The 16,708-nt window shown below is 37.7% G+C and overlaps 4 protein-coding genes across 5 annotated transcripts; 2 read left to right on the forward strand and 2 right to left on the reverse strand.

Annotated features, from left to right (window-relative positions):
• Positions 49 to 3,036, reverse strand: LOC18593310. The gene is made up of 6 exons (XM_007020477.2): positions 2,551 to 3,036; positions 1,553 to 1,889; positions 1,034 to 1,118; positions 784 to 870; positions 454 to 693; positions 49 to 334 (listed from the first exon to the last, which is right to left on the reverse strand). The coding sequence occupies exons 1-6, from the start codon at positions 2,712 to 2,714 to the stop codon at positions 258 to 260; spliced, it is 990 nt and encodes a 329-aa protein (XP_007020539.2). The 5' UTR covers positions 2,715 to 3,036; the 3' UTR covers positions 49 to 257.
• Positions 3,230 to 5,936, forward strand: LOC18593311 (DNA-dependent metalloprotease WSS1). 2 transcript variants are annotated; one of them, XM_018125267.1, is made up of 5 exons: positions 3,230 to 3,591; positions 3,692 to 3,887; positions 4,604 to 5,015; positions 5,097 to 5,299; positions 5,395 to 5,936. In XM_018125267.1, exons 1-5 carry the CDS (start codon positions 3,434 to 3,436, stop codon positions 5,584 to 5,586), a joined length of 1,161 nt encoding a protein of 386 aa, XP_017980756.1. In that variant the 5' UTR covers positions 3,230 to 3,433; the 3' UTR covers positions 5,587 to 5,936. The 2 variants fall into 2 exon arrangements, with proteins under 2 accessions (XP_017980756.1, XP_007020541.2); XM_007020479.2 differs by having other exon boundaries at positions 4,604 to 5,299.
• On the forward strand, positions 8,320 to 13,226 carry LOC18593312. The gene is made up of 6 exons (XM_018125108.1): positions 8,320 to 9,600; positions 10,140 to 10,234; positions 10,316 to 10,438; positions 10,715 to 11,533; positions 11,986 to 12,202; positions 12,311 to 13,226. Exons 1-6 carry the CDS (start codon positions 9,300 to 9,302, stop codon positions 12,850 to 12,852), a joined length of 2,097 nt encoding a protein of 698 aa, XP_017980597.1. The 5' UTR covers positions 8,320 to 9,299; the 3' UTR covers positions 12,853 to 13,226.
• LOC18593313 (pectinesterase QRT1) lies at positions 13,630 to 15,347 on the reverse strand. Its single transcript, XM_018124147.1, has 5 exons — positions 15,040 to 15,347; positions 14,567 to 14,798; positions 14,275 to 14,478; positions 13,965 to 14,200; positions 13,630 to 13,872 (listed from the first exon to the last, which is right to left on the reverse strand). Exons 1-5 carry the CDS (start codon positions 15,345 to 15,347, stop codon positions 13,725 to 13,727), a joined length of 1,128 nt encoding a protein of 375 aa, XP_017979636.1. The 3' UTR covers positions 13,630 to 13,724.

Raw genomic sequence — 16,708 nt, forward strand, 5'->3', positions numbered from 1 at the left:
AAGCATGGAAACTATTTAGTATTATAACTATACCAAGAGAGAAGAGACTGGGGTATAGAAAAGTTCATTAGTAAACCGAGAACATGAATTGCCCCAAAAGGGGAAAGATTTGGATCAGCAGCTTGAGAAGCAGTTTCCGATTCAAAAATCTACAATAAAAAGTGTATTATTGGTAAAATTTCATTAAATTCTCTAAGAAAAGTTTCTAGAGTACAATTGTGAAATTTGAAGTAGCTGAGTGAGTAATATCCAATGCTCTAGAGGTCCACATGAAGAGCTTTCTCGAGGCAAACAGATACTATAATGGGCCCAGCCAAATCTCCAACAGCACAGCCTGTTATGATGCCATTGTAAGACAGTTAAAACTTATACACAAATTTCTGATGTGGGTAACTGGTAACTATTTGCTATAAACTACAAAGAGCAAAAGACGCATACAGGTGCCTAACTTACCAATCCACTGACCCATTGAAGGACGGATAAAAGTGGCACCAATCCCTGCTCCAATGGAAGCAAAAATCAATGAAGCTCCACACCTGATTGTAATACCAGAAATCTTCTTTCCAAGAAGTTTAGCTTGCTCTGTAATGTTGACCCCATCAGTCTCTTCAGAGTTCGTTATGCGAGAAAAGCATCGGTAGATTTCAATACCAGATTGGACAAGCCATGCTGCCGCAACTCCAAGAAAATGACCTGAATAAACATCAGGCAGCAAACAAAGATGTTACGAAGCTAAACCAACAATTTAACAATATAACAGAGGCATATGATAATGGTTTTGACCTCTCAAAGTTGTTCTGCTAACTCTGAAGAAGTACACTGTAGTAAGCATTCCCCTTTGGGACTTCCGGGCAGCTGATTTTGGAACATCTGCATATCTTGATCAAACTCATCAGTGGCTAATACCAAAAATTGGAAAGCAAGAAGATTTTGAATAATAAGAGTAAAAGCATTTTTTTCTCTTTTACGTTCAAGCAGGCAAGTTATAGTACAGCCACCACCATAACTTTGTAGAATGATGGACAAGAAGTACCTTTAAGGAGTTTCCACGCCATGCGTTGTGAAACATAAAGGACAGCAAGTCTTTCAAGGACCCGTCTTGTAGTTACAACAGTGGTCTGAGAAGGCAAAAAACACAATAGAGTTAAGCTGGTCCTTAAATAGTAAAGGATTGTCTCAATTGCAGGGCAATGTGCTTCAAATATGGAAATTAACAATTCGCAGCAAACATATTTATAATTTTATATTGAGGACTGGAGCTTAGATTTAGTAAGCTCCACAGAAAGAACAATTGAACATATTCGTCATGTGTAAATATGAAGTTAATTATCATCTAAATTACACAACTCCATATAATTTTATTAATTTTAACTGCTTACATTGATGAATCATACACATATCTGGTTTTTTGCTTGAGTATCACTGAACAAGCATATCAGAATTTCATATGATACAGACAACATAAAAGAGACAGATTAACAATATAGTGAAACTGGCTCAGTGGCAGGATTTCATAAAAAGGTCAAGGCAAGAGTAAAGGGAAACAACTCACCTCACGAATTATTTGCTTCACTGATTTTTTGAAGGGAACAACTAAATCCACATGGCGCTCTTCTGGAGTGTCCTGCAGGAAGTCATCATCATCTTCTTCTGTGTCCATAGCAGGCTCCAATAGAGGCAAATAGAACATCAGAAATGACCTCAAGGTTGTCAGAGCAAATGGCCTAAACTCAAAAGCTGAAAAAAGAGGCTTTAACTCAATCTTATACTCCTTCACAGAGTATTTGATAGCATCATTCTTAAATATATCTTCAGATGCTCTCCGTATACTTGAGATGTAATCTTCAGGCAATGCCCCGGCAGCGTCACAATGAGAAACCTTGGGATGACTGCAGCACAACCACTAGGGATTAAATATAAACTTTTTACTCATTCCACCATCAACCCCTTTACCCAATCACCATCATAAGCAAGTAGTAATTCTTAGAACAATGTGAAATAGAATAAACCAGGCTAATGACGTCAACTTCATGCATAACAAAGACACAAATTCACGACAATAATTAACTAAGCAATTAGAATGTAGCCTTCTAAACCAAACCCAGCTGTCTAATATAGTACTAAAAACCAAATTCGACACTTAAATCAATATTGTGAAGATTCTAAAGAAAACCGAATGTTAATCCAATCCATATCAGCACTGTTCAATACACATATCAAACACAGGCACACATACACACACAGATGATGAAATGTATAAGCATATACATGTATAGACATATAGACATGTAACATGCATACGAGACCAAAACCAATTGCCTAATATCATGAACATCCATTATCCAATTTAATCAAATCAGCACTGTTCACTGAGCAATACAAGAATCAAATTCAGCCGCACATACACATACACATATGATGACATGAACACTGACATACAATAAACACAATTTGCCTAAATACCATCAAAAGCCAGAACCTTCTGCTAATCACCACTGTCAACAAAGCAATAACAAACAAAAGTAAACAAATAAATGGATATAAACATACCCAAAAAGGAACTTAGAGGCAAAAGGGGCTCCAGCAGCGACGGTAGCAGCGGCTGATGCGGCGGCAGCGGAGGCAGAAAAGAAGCCAGTAGAGTGGAAGCTTTGTGGAGGGCAAAAGCTTGGGCTTTTCTTGTATAGATCTAGCAATATTGCTATTCCCGCCATTGTTATTCCTCAGTATGCAGCTAATAACACAATACATAAAAGAGACCCACTTTGCCTTATATCACTACCATAACAATGATCAGGTCAAGTTGCTTTCTACCCTTTTGGTTTTCTCTAGGAAAGTTGAGGGGTTTGAGGTTATTAACTTCTGATTCAAAACAATAAGTAAAGGTGTTAACAAGGGTGAGCTTAGAGGCACTGGAAAAGACTTGATTTTTGCAAGAGAGAGAGAGCGACTTAACCAAGCTCTTTCCTTTCCTGAAATTTCCTCGTTTGTTGGGTTTTGTTTGGTTTCTGAGAAAGCTAGGAAGCAAGGCCCATACATTACATTGGCTTAGGCTGTGGTTTTTTTTTTTTTCGTAAAAAGCTAGGAATAGTTTTTTAAAAAAATTATTTACTAATTTTTAATTAAAATATTTAATAATTAAAAATAAAGTTGAATTTTTTCACCCAAAATAATCAAATTTCCCATATTTAAAAAAAGGAATACTTAATTAATTCACTCATGCAGCCAAACAAGTCATATCCCTGCATCCCAAACAGAGCCTTTTCTTTCCAGGCTGGTAATAACGATTCAAAATCCCGCCACCTGTAAGCACAAAAACAAAAATAAACAAAAAAACCCACATTCTTCCCCAAAGTTCTTACCTTTTTGAGAAATCAAGGGTTTTTATTGAAATTAAGGTTCTGATTTAGCCCAAGATTAGGTGAAAAGGAAAATGAACTTGGGGGATTTACACAAGGTTTGGGAAATCAAAGCATTGAAAAGGAAACCAGGAGAAGAAGAAGCCAAAAAGATCTTGGAGAAAATCGCCAAACAGGTTCAACCCATTATGCGTAAGCACAAATGGAGAGTCAAGCTCCTCTCAGAATTCTGGTAAATTTTGTATCTTCCTATTTTTTTAGAGAAAGGGAGCTCTTTTTTTTTTTTCTTTTAAATTTTGCTGAATATGATTTTTTTTTTATGGGATTTTTAGCCCGAATAATCCGGCTCTGTTAGGGTTGAATGTGGGAGGTGGAGTGCACGTGAAGTTAAGGCTGCGGAGACCTAACCGGGATTGGGATTTTTATCCCTTTGATCAAGTTCTTGATACAATGCTTCATGAGCTTTGCCACAATGCCCATGGTCCTCATAATGCTAGTTTTTACAAGCTTTGGGATGAACTTAGAAAGGTCCATTTCGTTCTTTTAGATAGTCCTTAATCATCATTTTTCCAATGCCAAATGCTGTTTCATGGATGGTTCATTTCTACATTTATACTAATTTTCAGCATGGTAGTTCTTTTCATGCTAGCCTTGTTTGAGTTTGTGCTATTGTGTTAAACCAATAAAGGCTCTAATTTGAGAGATGGGGGTTATCTGAATCTCTGGCCTGTGAGGATCAAATCATCAAGAAAGTGACCTTAGGTGTTTTGGGGACTTCTTAAGATATCTGCTTGTATGGATATGCGTAATTGCGTGTAATCAATTTGGAAACAGGAAAGCTGTTTGAATGGCAATTGATATTTGGTTGTTGGTTAAAATGCATTTGAGCTCTATATCAGTTTCAATCCATCTACAATGCATAGTATTCTCTTTGTATGAAATGTCTTCTTGCAAGCTTTATACTGATCTGCAGTGTATATTCATGAGATGTCTCATTTTTGTTTTCCTTGTTGTCATTTATTTACTTGTGTTTCTGGAATTTTAACAATTAAATGGGAGTTAGTCAAGGTCTGAAGAGACACCCTTATTTTCATCTTTGGATATTCTAAGGACATAGGACGAATTAATCCAGTTTGCTGTTTATTGCATATAAATAAGAAAATAATTTGGAGAATCTATATTTAAGTAGGGGAGCATGCTAGTTTTAATGTGTTTGCATAGTTGTCCTTGTTATGTCCATGCAGGAATGTGAGGAGCTCCTGGCAAAAGGGATAACTGGCACAGGAGAGGGGTTTGATCTTCCTGGGAGGCGCTTGGGTGGATTTTCCCGACAAGCTCCACTTTCATCTCTTCGCCAAACTGCATTAACTGCAGCAGAAAACAGAGCACGCTTGGGGTCTCTATTACCTTCTGGACCTAAACGTCTTGGTGGTGACAGCACCATTATGGATGCACTTAGTCCAATACAAGCAGCTGCAATGGCTGCAGAAAGGAGATTGCAAGATGATATCTGGTGTGGTTCTCATTGCTCTGAGGTTGCTGGGGATGAAGAAAATAGTGCTGATACTCGGCAGGATCATTTGGACATGGAGCAAAGAGCAGAGAGCTTGAGGGTCAAAGATGTTTCTAGTGGACATGCTTTGGGTGGAAACTCTGGTAAACGAAGTCTTGAACCAGATAAAAGTTTTCAATCCATGAACGACCATTTAAAATCGAGTTTTGTGGATTTAACTACAGATGCTCCAGTACTTGGATCTTTTATCAATTGTGCTGCCAGATCTCCTAAATCTCCTAAAAGAAGTTGTAAATCTAATAACCTTATACCTACCCATTCTAGTTCAAGTGCCTCTTCTTCTGTGCCCAAGCTTAATGATGATTCTTCTGAAAGTCAAGGAATAACTGCTATGTGGGAGTGTGAATCATGCACTTTATTGAACCCGGTAAGTGTTTCAGGCAGCAATAATGAAGTGTTTAAAGAAAATTCCTTTCTTGTATCTTACTTTTTATGCATGTCATTGATTTCAAACCAATGCAGCCATTAGCCCCAATATGTGAGCTTTGCTGCACAGAAAAGCCCAGAGACATTGGTACCAAGTACAAATTTTGGTCCTGCAAGTTTTGTACATTGGAAAACAGTGTGAAATTGGATAAATGCTCAGCATGTGATCAGTGGAGATATTCACATGGCCCTCCAGTATCGACTCGAGCACCCAATGTTGGCACATGAGAACTAATGTCTCCATGTCCATGTTTCATCCCATCCAAGTCAGTAGATCTTCCTTGGTGAAATTTTGTAAAAATGCCTTCTTAGAAGCCATATGGAGCATTTTCTGGTGTTGGTTGCTTCTTTTGTTGTTATTACAATTGATGGTTGCTTGAAGCCAGCCCTATTTTGATTATCTTTTGGATGCTATCAAAATGTTGTACTGATCCATATAAAGAGAAGAAGGGAGGGAGGGAGAGCATTGTAATCTGGCTAGAAGTTCCTATTTTGGGGCCAAATGATACTTATTTTTGTACCTTTTTCAATGTAAATACTAGCTCCAACTATACATTCTGATAAATTTTTTCCTCTTTTTTCTGCTGTTTTTCTTGCGCGACTAGCTTAAACAAGCATTGGTAATTAATAAACATGAAATGAGCAAAGCAGAATAACAAAGAATTGATAATTAATAAGCATAAGCTGAACAGAGGATTAAGGTATGAAACTGTACAGATTCTCTTATTCTTATTTTTTTCTTTTTCTTTTGATTGAATGAAATAATGAGGAAATTGAAGAGAAATAAATAACGGGTAGCCATCTACAACAACACACCAGTTTAACCTGATATGCAATCATTGAATCCAACATGACAGGAAAAACATCTAGTTAATGAAGTCATGTGGATGAGGTTTTGGTTAACTGGTTCTGTCTCTCGAAGATAGCTTGTCCAAGCCTGTCTGCCCATGGATGATAGACCCCATAAAATACTGATCAGAATGTTGTTGAACAAAGGTGCACAGATACTAATAATAGATAATTGACTTAATAATATCTTCTCTCTCTCTTTACCTGTAAATCATGCCAGAGTATGCAGTTTTATAATTGTTTATCCAGCTTTGATCATCCCCATCATGGCTAGGTGGCCTAGGATACCTCCATATTGTACGTGGTGAAGGAAGCTCTCACATAGTGAAAAGACTGAGATGACGTGTTGGGATACAAATCATGCAGTGATAGCACTCTTTCATGGTTAAATGTTCCTACGGATGTAGTTGCAGAAACAGCTTGTGTTTTGTCCTTGGAGCAGCCGCCACTGCCAACCTTGGACAACACGATTTTGATGGTTGGTCTTTGCCTGACCATCTCTAGGAATGCTTACAAGTATTGCTGAACCATGGCCATCTGCATTCAGTGGCCAACTCCAAGTGGGATAGTGCTGTAGTAGCAGCAACAAAAGAGGAAGAGACACGCCTGAGGGGAAGCCATTGACGAGGAAGAAGCAGTAAAGGAGGGTTGTCACAAAGTAAAGGGAAAATAAGTGGAACTTGAAACATCTTCTCTAGCTATTGACTCACTAAGCCGATTGCAGAAACAAGTTTGAGTTTATGTAGAATGGCCAGTTTGAAACTCGGGCAACACTGCTCGAAATCGTGACAAGTCATAGAAACAATAATCCTTTGCTTGTCTTTTCTTTGGGGTTAAAAATGGGTTACATCGAGAAAACTATATTGTTAAATAAAGATATGATTATGATAATTATGTCAACAGTGTGGTCGGTAATATCCTGCTTTAAATTGCAACTAGGATTCTGTTTTAAATATGAGTTGAGGTTGGTCGGTAGCCCATTGTGTCTAGACAAACAAGCCTAAGTGAAACCAAGTCATCATATTGAAAATACATGAAATTTCGAACTCCTAAAAGTATTTTGAAATGCTATTAATGATTCCATTAATGGATATCTGCAAGCTTCCATTGTGGTTGGGGTTCACTCAAAAAATAATGATAATAGGATACACTGCCTTTTCATGTGATAATCATCAAACCTGGCTGGTAGGTGACCAGCAGATCCCCATTCAATACACCATGCTGGCATTCATTTTGTGGAAACACTCCGAAGGCACAACCCCAACTACTTACTCAATAACAGATTTCTTCCTTATTTTATGCAAGATGGTGTAGTTTTTTGTATGTATTTTAAGCTTAATCTTTGACCCTTGATAAACAATTCATGGGGTTTGGAGAGAGACCATGCTGAATGAATGTATACATTAGAGGAAAGGAGAAAACGCTTGCTTCAACTATAAAACACCCCCAAAAACATTATAGTTTTATATATGAGTGGGAAATAAAAAGAAGAAGCTTGAAACAGTGGCTATCCTAGCACTGCAAAGTCTGAGAAGAAAAGCCATCAGGATTCATAACAAGTGGAATGAGAAAGAAATAAAAAAAATAATAATAAAGATGCTTTTTGTAAGAACATGGGAATCTTTGAAACTCCACACAGATTTCATTTGCTTGTGGCTTTGTGGAAGCAAACAAAGATAAACAAATATGGGAAATTGAAAGTCATTGCAGTTATCCTTTCACACCCACAGATCATTTTGAATTTGACTTTGAATTCTCCATTTTTTTACTCTTCTTATGGTCACAAAGGCTGTAGGCAGCTTTGGACATAGCTAAATTTCTTTTCTTTGTTTATATTTAAGGAATGTTGAGTCATTAATTCTTAATTCTCATGCATAAAAATGATGATGAAGGGGTAGGAAGCTGAAATCTGAACCTTTGAGAAAGAAAGAAAATGAAAAAGAAAACAAAGGAAATGGGAAAACCCCACTTCGGCCAAATTGTTTTTAATGGCAGAAAAACCTGTTGTTATGAGGGCCCATGGACAAAAGGCCTATCCAAAGGAGTGATGGACTCAGCCCTCAATTTGCAATCTATAAAAAATATTGTTTATTTTATTTTATTTATTCTTATTTTACATTTCTTCTCCTACCATTTCAGGTTTCTCATTCTCTCATCATCAGCAGCTGCATGCCAACCTCTGCAACTTCCAAACTACCCACCAACATGTCCTTTTTTGGCTCTCACTTTTCACCTCTTACCCTGGCATCTTTTGTCACCTCTCTCTTCTTCCACTCTTTCATGTTCCGCACATCAAAACAAAGGCAAAGTCTTCAGCTTTCACCTCTTTCTTGAACCCTTGAAAAAACTTGAAATTTTCCAAGAAGGATCCTGTTTTGATGCTAAATATAGTGAGTTTAAGTCTAAAGAGAAGTGCCCATTTTGCGGTTTGCTTAATGATTCTCTTAGTTCAGTCAGTCAAAGCCATATCTTGGTCCCTTTTGGTTCTTTCAAGCTTGGACTTCAGTTTTCTTGGGTTTATCTCTGATCTACTTGCAGATCTTCAAGTATCAGCTTTTACTGAGTTCTGGTCAGTTTTTTCTAATACCCCTCTGTTGTTTGGTAGAATTCTTTGAAATTTCAGCTGGAGATTCATGGTGGCATCTTTGGGGTTAGTGTCAGTTAATTGTAGCTTTGATTGAATGCAAAAAGCTTATTTTTTGTTCATTTTGAAGGTGGCCTAGTCAGCTGGATATTTTCTATTCAAGCATTTGTAACTTATTTGAGGGATCCATTGTTAGGTAGTTGGAGTTTCTGATCTTTTAGATAGTCAATCGTTTATCTTCTGTAAATTTTAGTCAGTTTTGTGAGATACCCAGTTCTTCTTCTTTTTTGAGTCATTCCACGTTTTGGTTTGGGCTAGAGGGATCCTTTTAAAGGTAATAACTTGTTGCCATATTCTAGCTATCTTCTGGATGATTGTATGGTGGTTGTCATTTTGGCAGCTAATTTACTTGTGTTAAAACCCTTTTCCTATTTTATTGGGAATCTTTAGTTATGTGAATAGGTAGTCAAGCAGATTCTGCATTGCAAATCTCCTCTTGGTGCTTTATATGAAAATGTCTGGAAATGGTCATTGTTTCACCGAGTGGAAGGAGGAATTTGTTTCCCAGGAGCGTGGTAACCGTGTGGTTCACTATTTCTTGAAGGATTCTGCTGGGGAATCCATCCGTGCAGTTATTGGTACTGAGAGGAGTGTTAGGCACATGTTTTATGTTGTTGCTGAGGAGTTTGTGAGGGTATATGGGGCAGAGCATTCAATTCATGCTGGTTTCAAATGGAGGTCGAGAAGAGAGGTTGTGGATTGGCTTACATCTATGCTCTCAAAGCAGCATCTGCAGGGAGATCGATCTAGTATGTATTTCACCTTTTCTTCTTTAGATTCCGTTATTTTCTTGGCTTTAAAATATAGTACTAGTAAATCACATACGGATGCATCATTTACAGTGTACTTAAATATAAGACCTTCTTAACAAAGCAGTTTAGAATTCAGAAGTGATCTACAATTCTGTTTAGCAGGCATCACCCAAGCTTAATGATTAAACTTGGCATCTTCACTTGTCCTTTATATAAGAGTTTAATGTTGAATTTGAGGTCTTCAATGAGTTTTTCTTTACTGCCCATCACATGCTTGTAACTAGATTTCATTTTTCTTCCACATTTTTACAAAATTATAATCTTTATAGAGTCACATATGGTACTACTCTTTTAGATGGATGTAAAAAGATGTCATTATGAACTATTGTTGAACGGTTTGGTTCTTCCTATCATTTATGGTTGAAGCAACAAACTAGGCAAAGTCATTGATCTTTAGAATTCATCTATCTTCTCCAAGGAACCACCATGCAAAGTATCCCTGAAAATTACAGTTTTTATAATGTCTTCAATGACAGAGTCACCAAAACATGAAGCGCTGCTAGCTTTGGCATCTCCTGATTGTGCAATGAACGAGATTAGTGCTCGGAAGGCCCAAGCACTGGATGATATGGTATATCAACTTGATTTTCTTTTTGTTCAGTTCCTTATTCTTTGTTTAGATGTTTACCCGGCACTGACTTTTTTATTACAGAGCCATCTTTCGAGAAATTGGAATGGACCAAGTTCAGATATTGTGTGGTCAGGCACTGCTTGGACATGTGGTAAACAGCTCAAACATTTCCCAGCATTTGGCCGCAATGGGACCACAATAGCGGTAAGCATCAACAAGTAAAGAAAAAGAAAGATGGCACAGATTGATGCTGGACTTTTATAAATGAAAGGACGTGCATGGATCTACTTGCCATACTCTAATAGCATGATGAAACTTGGTCAGATTTGATAAATTTTTAATTGGTAGGCAGGGATTGAGCAATATCATTTCTCCTTGGGACCAGGCATCATACATTTGGATGTGACTTTGTCATTTGTGTTTTCTTTGACTGTGATGTTCACTGATGTTTGTCCTTTTCGTTTCTTTCCTGATGCTCAGGTTCAGTCCTTTGTCTTTGTCATGGCTAAAGGAGAGAATCACTACCTTGCTTACTTGGAGGACATGTATGAAGACAAGCGAGGCCAGAAGAAGGTTAAAGTGAGGTGGTTTCACCATACTAAGGAAGTCAAGGGTGTTGTCCCTGTAAGGAATCCTCATCCAAAAGAAGTTTTTATCACACCTTATTCACAGGTCATTAGTGCAGAGTGTGTTGATGGTCTTGCCAGTGTCTTAACTCGTGAGCACTATGAGAAATGCTCAGCTGTGTTTCCTGATGCTTTATTAGCCAGAGTGCATGTGTGCTCTAGGCAGTTCAGAAGTAATAAAGTGAAGCCATTCGATTTGAGTAAATTGCGCGGCTATTTTGATCAACCAATACTGTCATGTTTGAATTCCAGTATGTTCTCAGAGCCTGACTCCATGAGCCATGGCCTAAATGAAGAAGGGGAGGAAGAACTAAGTCCCAGTGAAAATGTAAAGCTGGGAAATAAGAGGACCAGAACTAATAGAAAGAGTCAACGGTTTGTGACAGATCATTCAGGAAACAGGATATCTGGCAACCACTTGATGACTTATGAAACTTCATACAAGAAAATAAAATATGCCTTGTCTGGCAAGAGTTTGCTTTCCCTCAAGCATGTTGAGTGTCAACCATGGTATGGCTCAGTTTTCAAGGTTGATGAAAAGATAGAGTTACTGTGCCAAGATAGTGGCATTCGAGGCTGCTGGTTCAGATGTACAGTCTTGCAAGTATCAAGGAAACAGATGAAGGTTAAATATAATGATGTGCAGGATGAAGATGGATATGGCAAGCTTGAGGTATGCTTTAGGCATTAAAATATCGTTTTATCTTTCTAATCAGTTGATCTCAATAAAGTAGCATAGTATGTAAATAAAAAATTTCCATTTGATATTCATCACAAACAGTGGTGATTCAAGTTGATGGTTTGAAATGTTCTGCCACTTTGCAGTGCTGCAAAACTGATTCTTTAGTTTAGTTAATGTAGGTTTGAAACTGGGTTCGATTTTAATAAGCCCTCTCTTATACTTAACTATCAAATTATCTTGACTCTATTTGTTTTCGGTGTTTCTCTTGTTTTCTCTATTCTTCAAGGAGGAAAGAATTGAGAAAATATTGCTATGTAACAGACTCAGCTCTGTCAATATTTTGTATGTAAATGAATTATGACTTGTATGTGTCTCATATTTTTCTCATAAATGTGTTTGTTCTTCTCTATGAAATGAAAGCTGATGCAGTCTCCACTGTGTAGGAATGGATCCCAATTTTCAAGCTTGCTATGCCTGACAAACTTGGCATGAGATACTCAGGCCGCCGAACAATTCGACCTGCTCCTCCTAGCTCTGAAACAGCACTTGCTCTTGAGGTTGGGTCTGCTGTTGATGCATGGTGGAGCGATGGGTGGTGGGAAGGAGTTGTAACTGGAGTCAACAGCAGTGGTGATGATAATCTGCAAGTTTACTTTCCTGGTATATTTGTTTTGAGAAGTATATGTTGCAGTTGCTTCTTGTTTATTGTGATCTGATTGATGCTTTCTCTTATCCCACTTCAAATAATAATTACTCTTATGGTGTCAGGTGAAAATCTATTCCTGAGCATACATAAAAAGGATCTAAGAATTTCCAGAGATTGGGATGGGGACCACTGGATTGATATTGAGGCCAGACCTGATATGCTCTCTCTGATATCTACTGCCATTAGCCCAGACATGGACACCAAAGTTTCCATGTCCTCTACTGTTGTCATGGATGCCAAGTTTGACGGCAGCACAATGCCAATGGAAGTTGTTGCTGCCAAAACTACACTCAATGTTGTTCACGGGGAAAAGCCTGAATTAGCTATTCAGGACTGTTCTGGTGTTAAGGAGCTTCAATCATCAAAAGATGAAAAAGAGGGGGATGGTAGTGATTTTAAGAAGCCTCCACCATCAGAAAATGGCGATAATGATGGAAATGCTGATGATGCAAACACCATTCATGATAAACTGAATGATGTGGATGGTAATGACAAAAACAACAATGGCAACAACAGCAATGATGATAAGGAAGGCAAGCTAGAGACGGAGAATGACATGGAGCAGGATTGTAAATCTACGGAACTCGTGGAAGTGACAACTTAGAATGTTTTCAAAGGGGAGTTTTTGATGCAACTGATTCTTTTGTAACGGGGATGTTGGTACTAATGTCGACTAACCACAGCTTAAGTTAGTTAAGGCCCCTTGTAAATAGTGACGCAGGCGTAGTGCAAAGTCATTGTGTTTTGTGTTTGACTTGGTGGCCTTGGTCAGTGTACAGTAACCAGGTTAGTTTTTTATTGGTTTCTGTTTGTAATTGTTTGTATTAGACATAGGATTCTTGTTGAAAGATCTTTGGTCAGGAGCTCCTCTAAAATGGAGTAAGTTCTTCGCTCAGTTTCATAGTCACGGGCTTTGCTTGTATCTTTGTAAACCCAAATCTCTATTCTCTTATAATGAGAATCATGTTTTCTTGACTTTGTATTCTTGCATACCAGTACAATCACCCCCACAGCCTTCCCAACTGCCTAACACCTGCACCTTCCTTTATCCAATCTATAGATTAGTATAATTTGTAAGTCTTGATGAATTTTTTATTAGTATTATTTTGCAATTATTTATTATTTTTTCCTTTCTGTCAGTAAATTGATCTGTTGTTTGTCTCAGATGGCATGCATGAGGTGAGTTTTTCTGTTTGAAGGTACATGGACAGTTTGGGTCAAATCTTTGACATGGTTCTTGGGGACATTGAGACATAAACACTTTTGGATTGATTTTCTTGGGGATCATTTGGGAAAGAAACTATAAACACTATTGTCTTTCATTGTAATGGGTATAGTTACATTTAAAAGAATATACACCATTAAGATTGTTTGAGTAAAACCCTGTTGAAAGGGTAAAAAATTTTGGTGGATGTATGGGAGAGAAGGCCTGGCATGAATTATGAAGATGAGAGAGGAATGAATCATGGAAAAGGGTTATAGTCTCAGCCATTGTTCTCCATCTATGAATTTCATGTCCAGGAATGGTTTTGCTTCTTGATAGCTGAGTTTCTTCGACCATGGCACCCGGGCTCTTGTATCTGCTCCTGTTCCCCTGCACTGGAATTCCCCAAACACTGCAGTCCTGCATATGCAAAATTGGAAGTGTGTCAGGTTTCTGTACATTCAACTTAGATAAGCAATTTCATTGAATTTTTACTGGAATGGAGATCATACTTTTGCCTTCCTGGGTAGTTCCAGTCACTCCATCCGGCCGGAGTTATGATGTCATCAATGTAACAGTTGGAATAGATAGCTCTAGAATAGTTTCCCCAAGCTCTTCCCAGGTAAATTTTACCAGTTCCACTGATTACGCAGTTTACAAATGAAAACCCTGTATTATCATCCGGTGAATCCCTGTGGTGAGCTGCAATCGCTCCATACCTTTTGGCGGTGGACTGAAGCACACAATCCTGATTCAAAGATGCCATCCTGAGTATTTTATGAAGGAAATCTGACAATCATGCTCCAAACTTAGGTAATTTACCTGATAGAGTGATCTTGATCTACCGAAGATGAAGTCGACACTGCCTTGAATGTGACACTCATAGAAGTAGTGCGATCCAGTTTCATCCAGGAGTGTGTCCTGTGACCCGACAACCTTGACCTTGTAGAACATTGCTTTGTCACCAGAAATCCTGAGGGCCACAGCTTGCATTCCATATTCGCCAGGAGCTGCAACAACTGTGTTCTGCAACCAAATTGATCATACTTTACAGCGATGAAATCAACTGGCATTCACTGATTTTGATGAATCAAACAAGAAGGTTAATTATCACCTCAAATGTGATATCGGTTGCACAAAAGTAATCGGATTCTATGGTGACAGATGCTGATTTGTAAGTTCCAAGCTTGCAGCCATTGCTATCTTTATCAGAAGCTTTATCGTTCCAAGAAATTATGGTGTTGGACATCTGTCCTTCGTTCCCGATGAATGATATGTATGGCTTGCATCTTGGGACAATTACTTTCTCCCTGCATGACAGACATGAATCAACTCCATGGATTGTTTATCAGATTAAAGCATGACCAAAGTTTATCGGCTACCATTCTCGTCTCTCAAATTGCAGACAACCATAAGGTTCTTGCATCACTAAACAGAAAATAAAATATTGTAAGAGACAGAACAGAGAAGAACAATCAATCCCATGAATGTTTTAACTGTCAAATCCATTGAAATCGAAGTGCAGCCAGAGAGATAGACCTCTGAAAAGTGTAAAAACATAAATAATTGTGCAATATGCATGCAGACCTGTAAATTCCTGGAAGAATATAAATCTTCACTCTATGTTTATTTCCTTCAGAAACCATATCTATTGCTCCTTGAACCGTGACAGAATCTCCTCCACCATTCTTATCAACCACGATAACACGACTTTGATTATAATCAACTCTTGAGCTCACCCTTGCTAGGTTATGTTCATCCACTTTCATGTCATCCCAACTGATAAAATTCTTCCCATGATACACATCGTTATTAAATAAACCAACTCGAGCACCATGGGAGGAAGCAACAAGAAGCATAACAAAAGCACTGAAGACAAAGCAGCTGTAGCCCATAACTCTGTCGATTCCGTTCTGCCACTACCAATGCATCAAAAAATCCACAAACAAAGCAAACCCCATGTGTTTTTTTCCTTCACTCTCCAGGATTTATACGATCGTTGGTGTTTTCAGGAGTTACAATGCATGAAGTCGAAAGGGTGTGAAAGAGGTGAGAGTAATAAATAAAAGGAGCGTAAGGTGGTGTGTGTGTGTGTGTTAAAGAGTCCTTTGTGTAACTCAAAGCAAGAAAATCATATCAGAATTGCATTAAAAGGAAGTGTAATCATGGTAGAACAAGGAATAAGAGAAGAAAAGGGTAAGAGTTTGAAGATGTAAAGAATTGATGCAAGGAAGTTCATGAGAGTTTTGTGCATGGCAAACCCTTTTAAAATTATGTCGTTTGAGAGCTTTTCCTGAACATGGAGGGGGTGGTTTCTTGATGTGTTAGATAAAAGAAATTGTGGAAGCAAAACAGCAGTTATGCTCCTTTTAGCTGGAAAACTGAAAAAGAAACAACATTCTTCAATTTACAAAGCCAGCCTCTTTTAATGAGCGGTTTCTTTTTCTTTTACCAGGTTTGATTAGTCTTCTAAAACCACCCCAAGAAGCATAGCTCTCTCCCATGAATCATCACGTAGGAATTAAGTTTCTTCGTAAGAAGAGGAGATTCGAATTTAATTCTTTTTGATTTGATAAATAAAGTTATCATTTATCAAAAATACTATATGGAGGTACCATTTTATTCTGAAAAATTAAGATTTAAGACAATGGGATACAACAAAGAGAGACCATTCCCAGTGTTGAAGGATGACAACCAATGTACTTGAGATCTTGATTGCACTTGTAGAGTAGCCCACTCTGTGTTTCTCCAAATGTACTGGACAGAGTCTAGAGGATACCAACATGCCCACCTTGACTTTTGTGGAAGTAAGTAAATGAGCAATGATGGGTTTGTCATCATAGTTTCTCTATTGAAATGAGTAGCTACTCTCCTTTCCTCTGCATGTTTGTAATTGAAATTCCAAGGACATTAATGCCTTTTAATCTTAAGTTTTAAAGATTGAAAGAAACATTGAAATGTAACATGTTTACGTGATTACGGATGAGCAATTTTTAACTAAAATCGAATTAATCAAATGAATCAAATAAATTTAATTAAGATGGTTTAGTTAATTCGAGTTTTGGGTTCATTCAAAAGTGAGTATGATTAAATCGATTAAGTCGAATTGGTTTTAGTTTTGAATTTTTAATTTATGTTTATAATTGAATTAGGGTTGACTTTTAGATAAAGCCAATCAAGTAAGGGTTTCAAGTTTTCATAACAAGGATGAATAACATAAGTTTGATTTTTTTTAAAAAAAGTGAAAGGTTTAAGG

The sequence above is a fragment of the Theobroma cacao genome, chromosome 7, assembly GCF_000208745.1.
Source record: "Theobroma cacao cultivar B97-61/B2 chromosome 7, Criollo_cocoa_genome_V2, whole genome shotgun sequence".
NCBI classification, from domain to species: Eukaryota; Viridiplantae; Streptophyta; class Magnoliopsida; order Malvales; family Malvaceae; genus Theobroma; species Theobroma cacao.

Coding starts and splice junctions, on each gene's coding strand:
- LOC18593310 (XM_007020477.2), bottom strand. CDS start 2,714: ATGGCGGGAATAGCAATATTGCTAGATCTATACAAGAAAAGCCCAAGC. Junction 871..1,033: donor GGCGTGGAAACTCCTTAAAG/GTACTTCTTGTC, acceptor CAAGATATGCAG/ATGTTCCAAAATCAGCTGCC. Junction 335..453: donor TTCAATGGGTCAGTGGATTG/GTAAGTTAGGCA, acceptor GCATCATAACAG/GCTGTGCTGTTGGAGATTTG.
- LOC18593311 (XM_007020479.2), top strand. CDS start 3,434: ATGAACTTGGGGGATTTACACAAGGTTTGGGAAATCAAAGCATTGAAA. Junction 3,888..4,603: donor TTTGGGATGAACTTAGAAAG/GTCCATTTCGTT, acceptor ATGTCCATGCAG/GAATGTGAGGAGCTCCTGGC. Junction 5,300..5,394: donor CATGCACTTTATTGAACCCG/GTAAGTGTTTCA, acceptor AAACCAATGCAG/CCATTAGCCCCAATATGTGA.
- LOC18593312 (XM_018125108.1), top strand. CDS start 9,300: ATGAAAATGTCTGGAAATGGTCATTGTTTCACCGAGTGGAAGGAGGAA. Junction 10,235..10,315: donor CCCAAGCACTGGATGATATG/GTATATCAACTT, acceptor TTTTTATTACAG/AGCCATCTTTCGAGAAATTG. Junction 10,439..10,714: donor GCAATGGGACCACAATAGCG/GTAAGCATCAAC, acceptor CCTGATGCTCAG/GTTCAGTCCTTTGTCTTTGT.
- LOC18593313 (XM_018124147.1), bottom strand. CDS start 15,347: ATGGGCTACAGCTGCTTTGTCTTCAGTGCTTTTGTTATGCTTCTTGTT. Junction 14,799..15,039: donor ATTCTTCCAGGAATTTACAG/GTCTGCATGCAT, acceptor TTTAATCTGATA/AACAATCCATGGAGTTGATT. Junction 14,479..14,566: donor CAACCGATATCACATTTGAG/GTGATAATTAAC, acceptor ATTTGGTTGCAG/AACACAGTTGTTGCAGCTCC.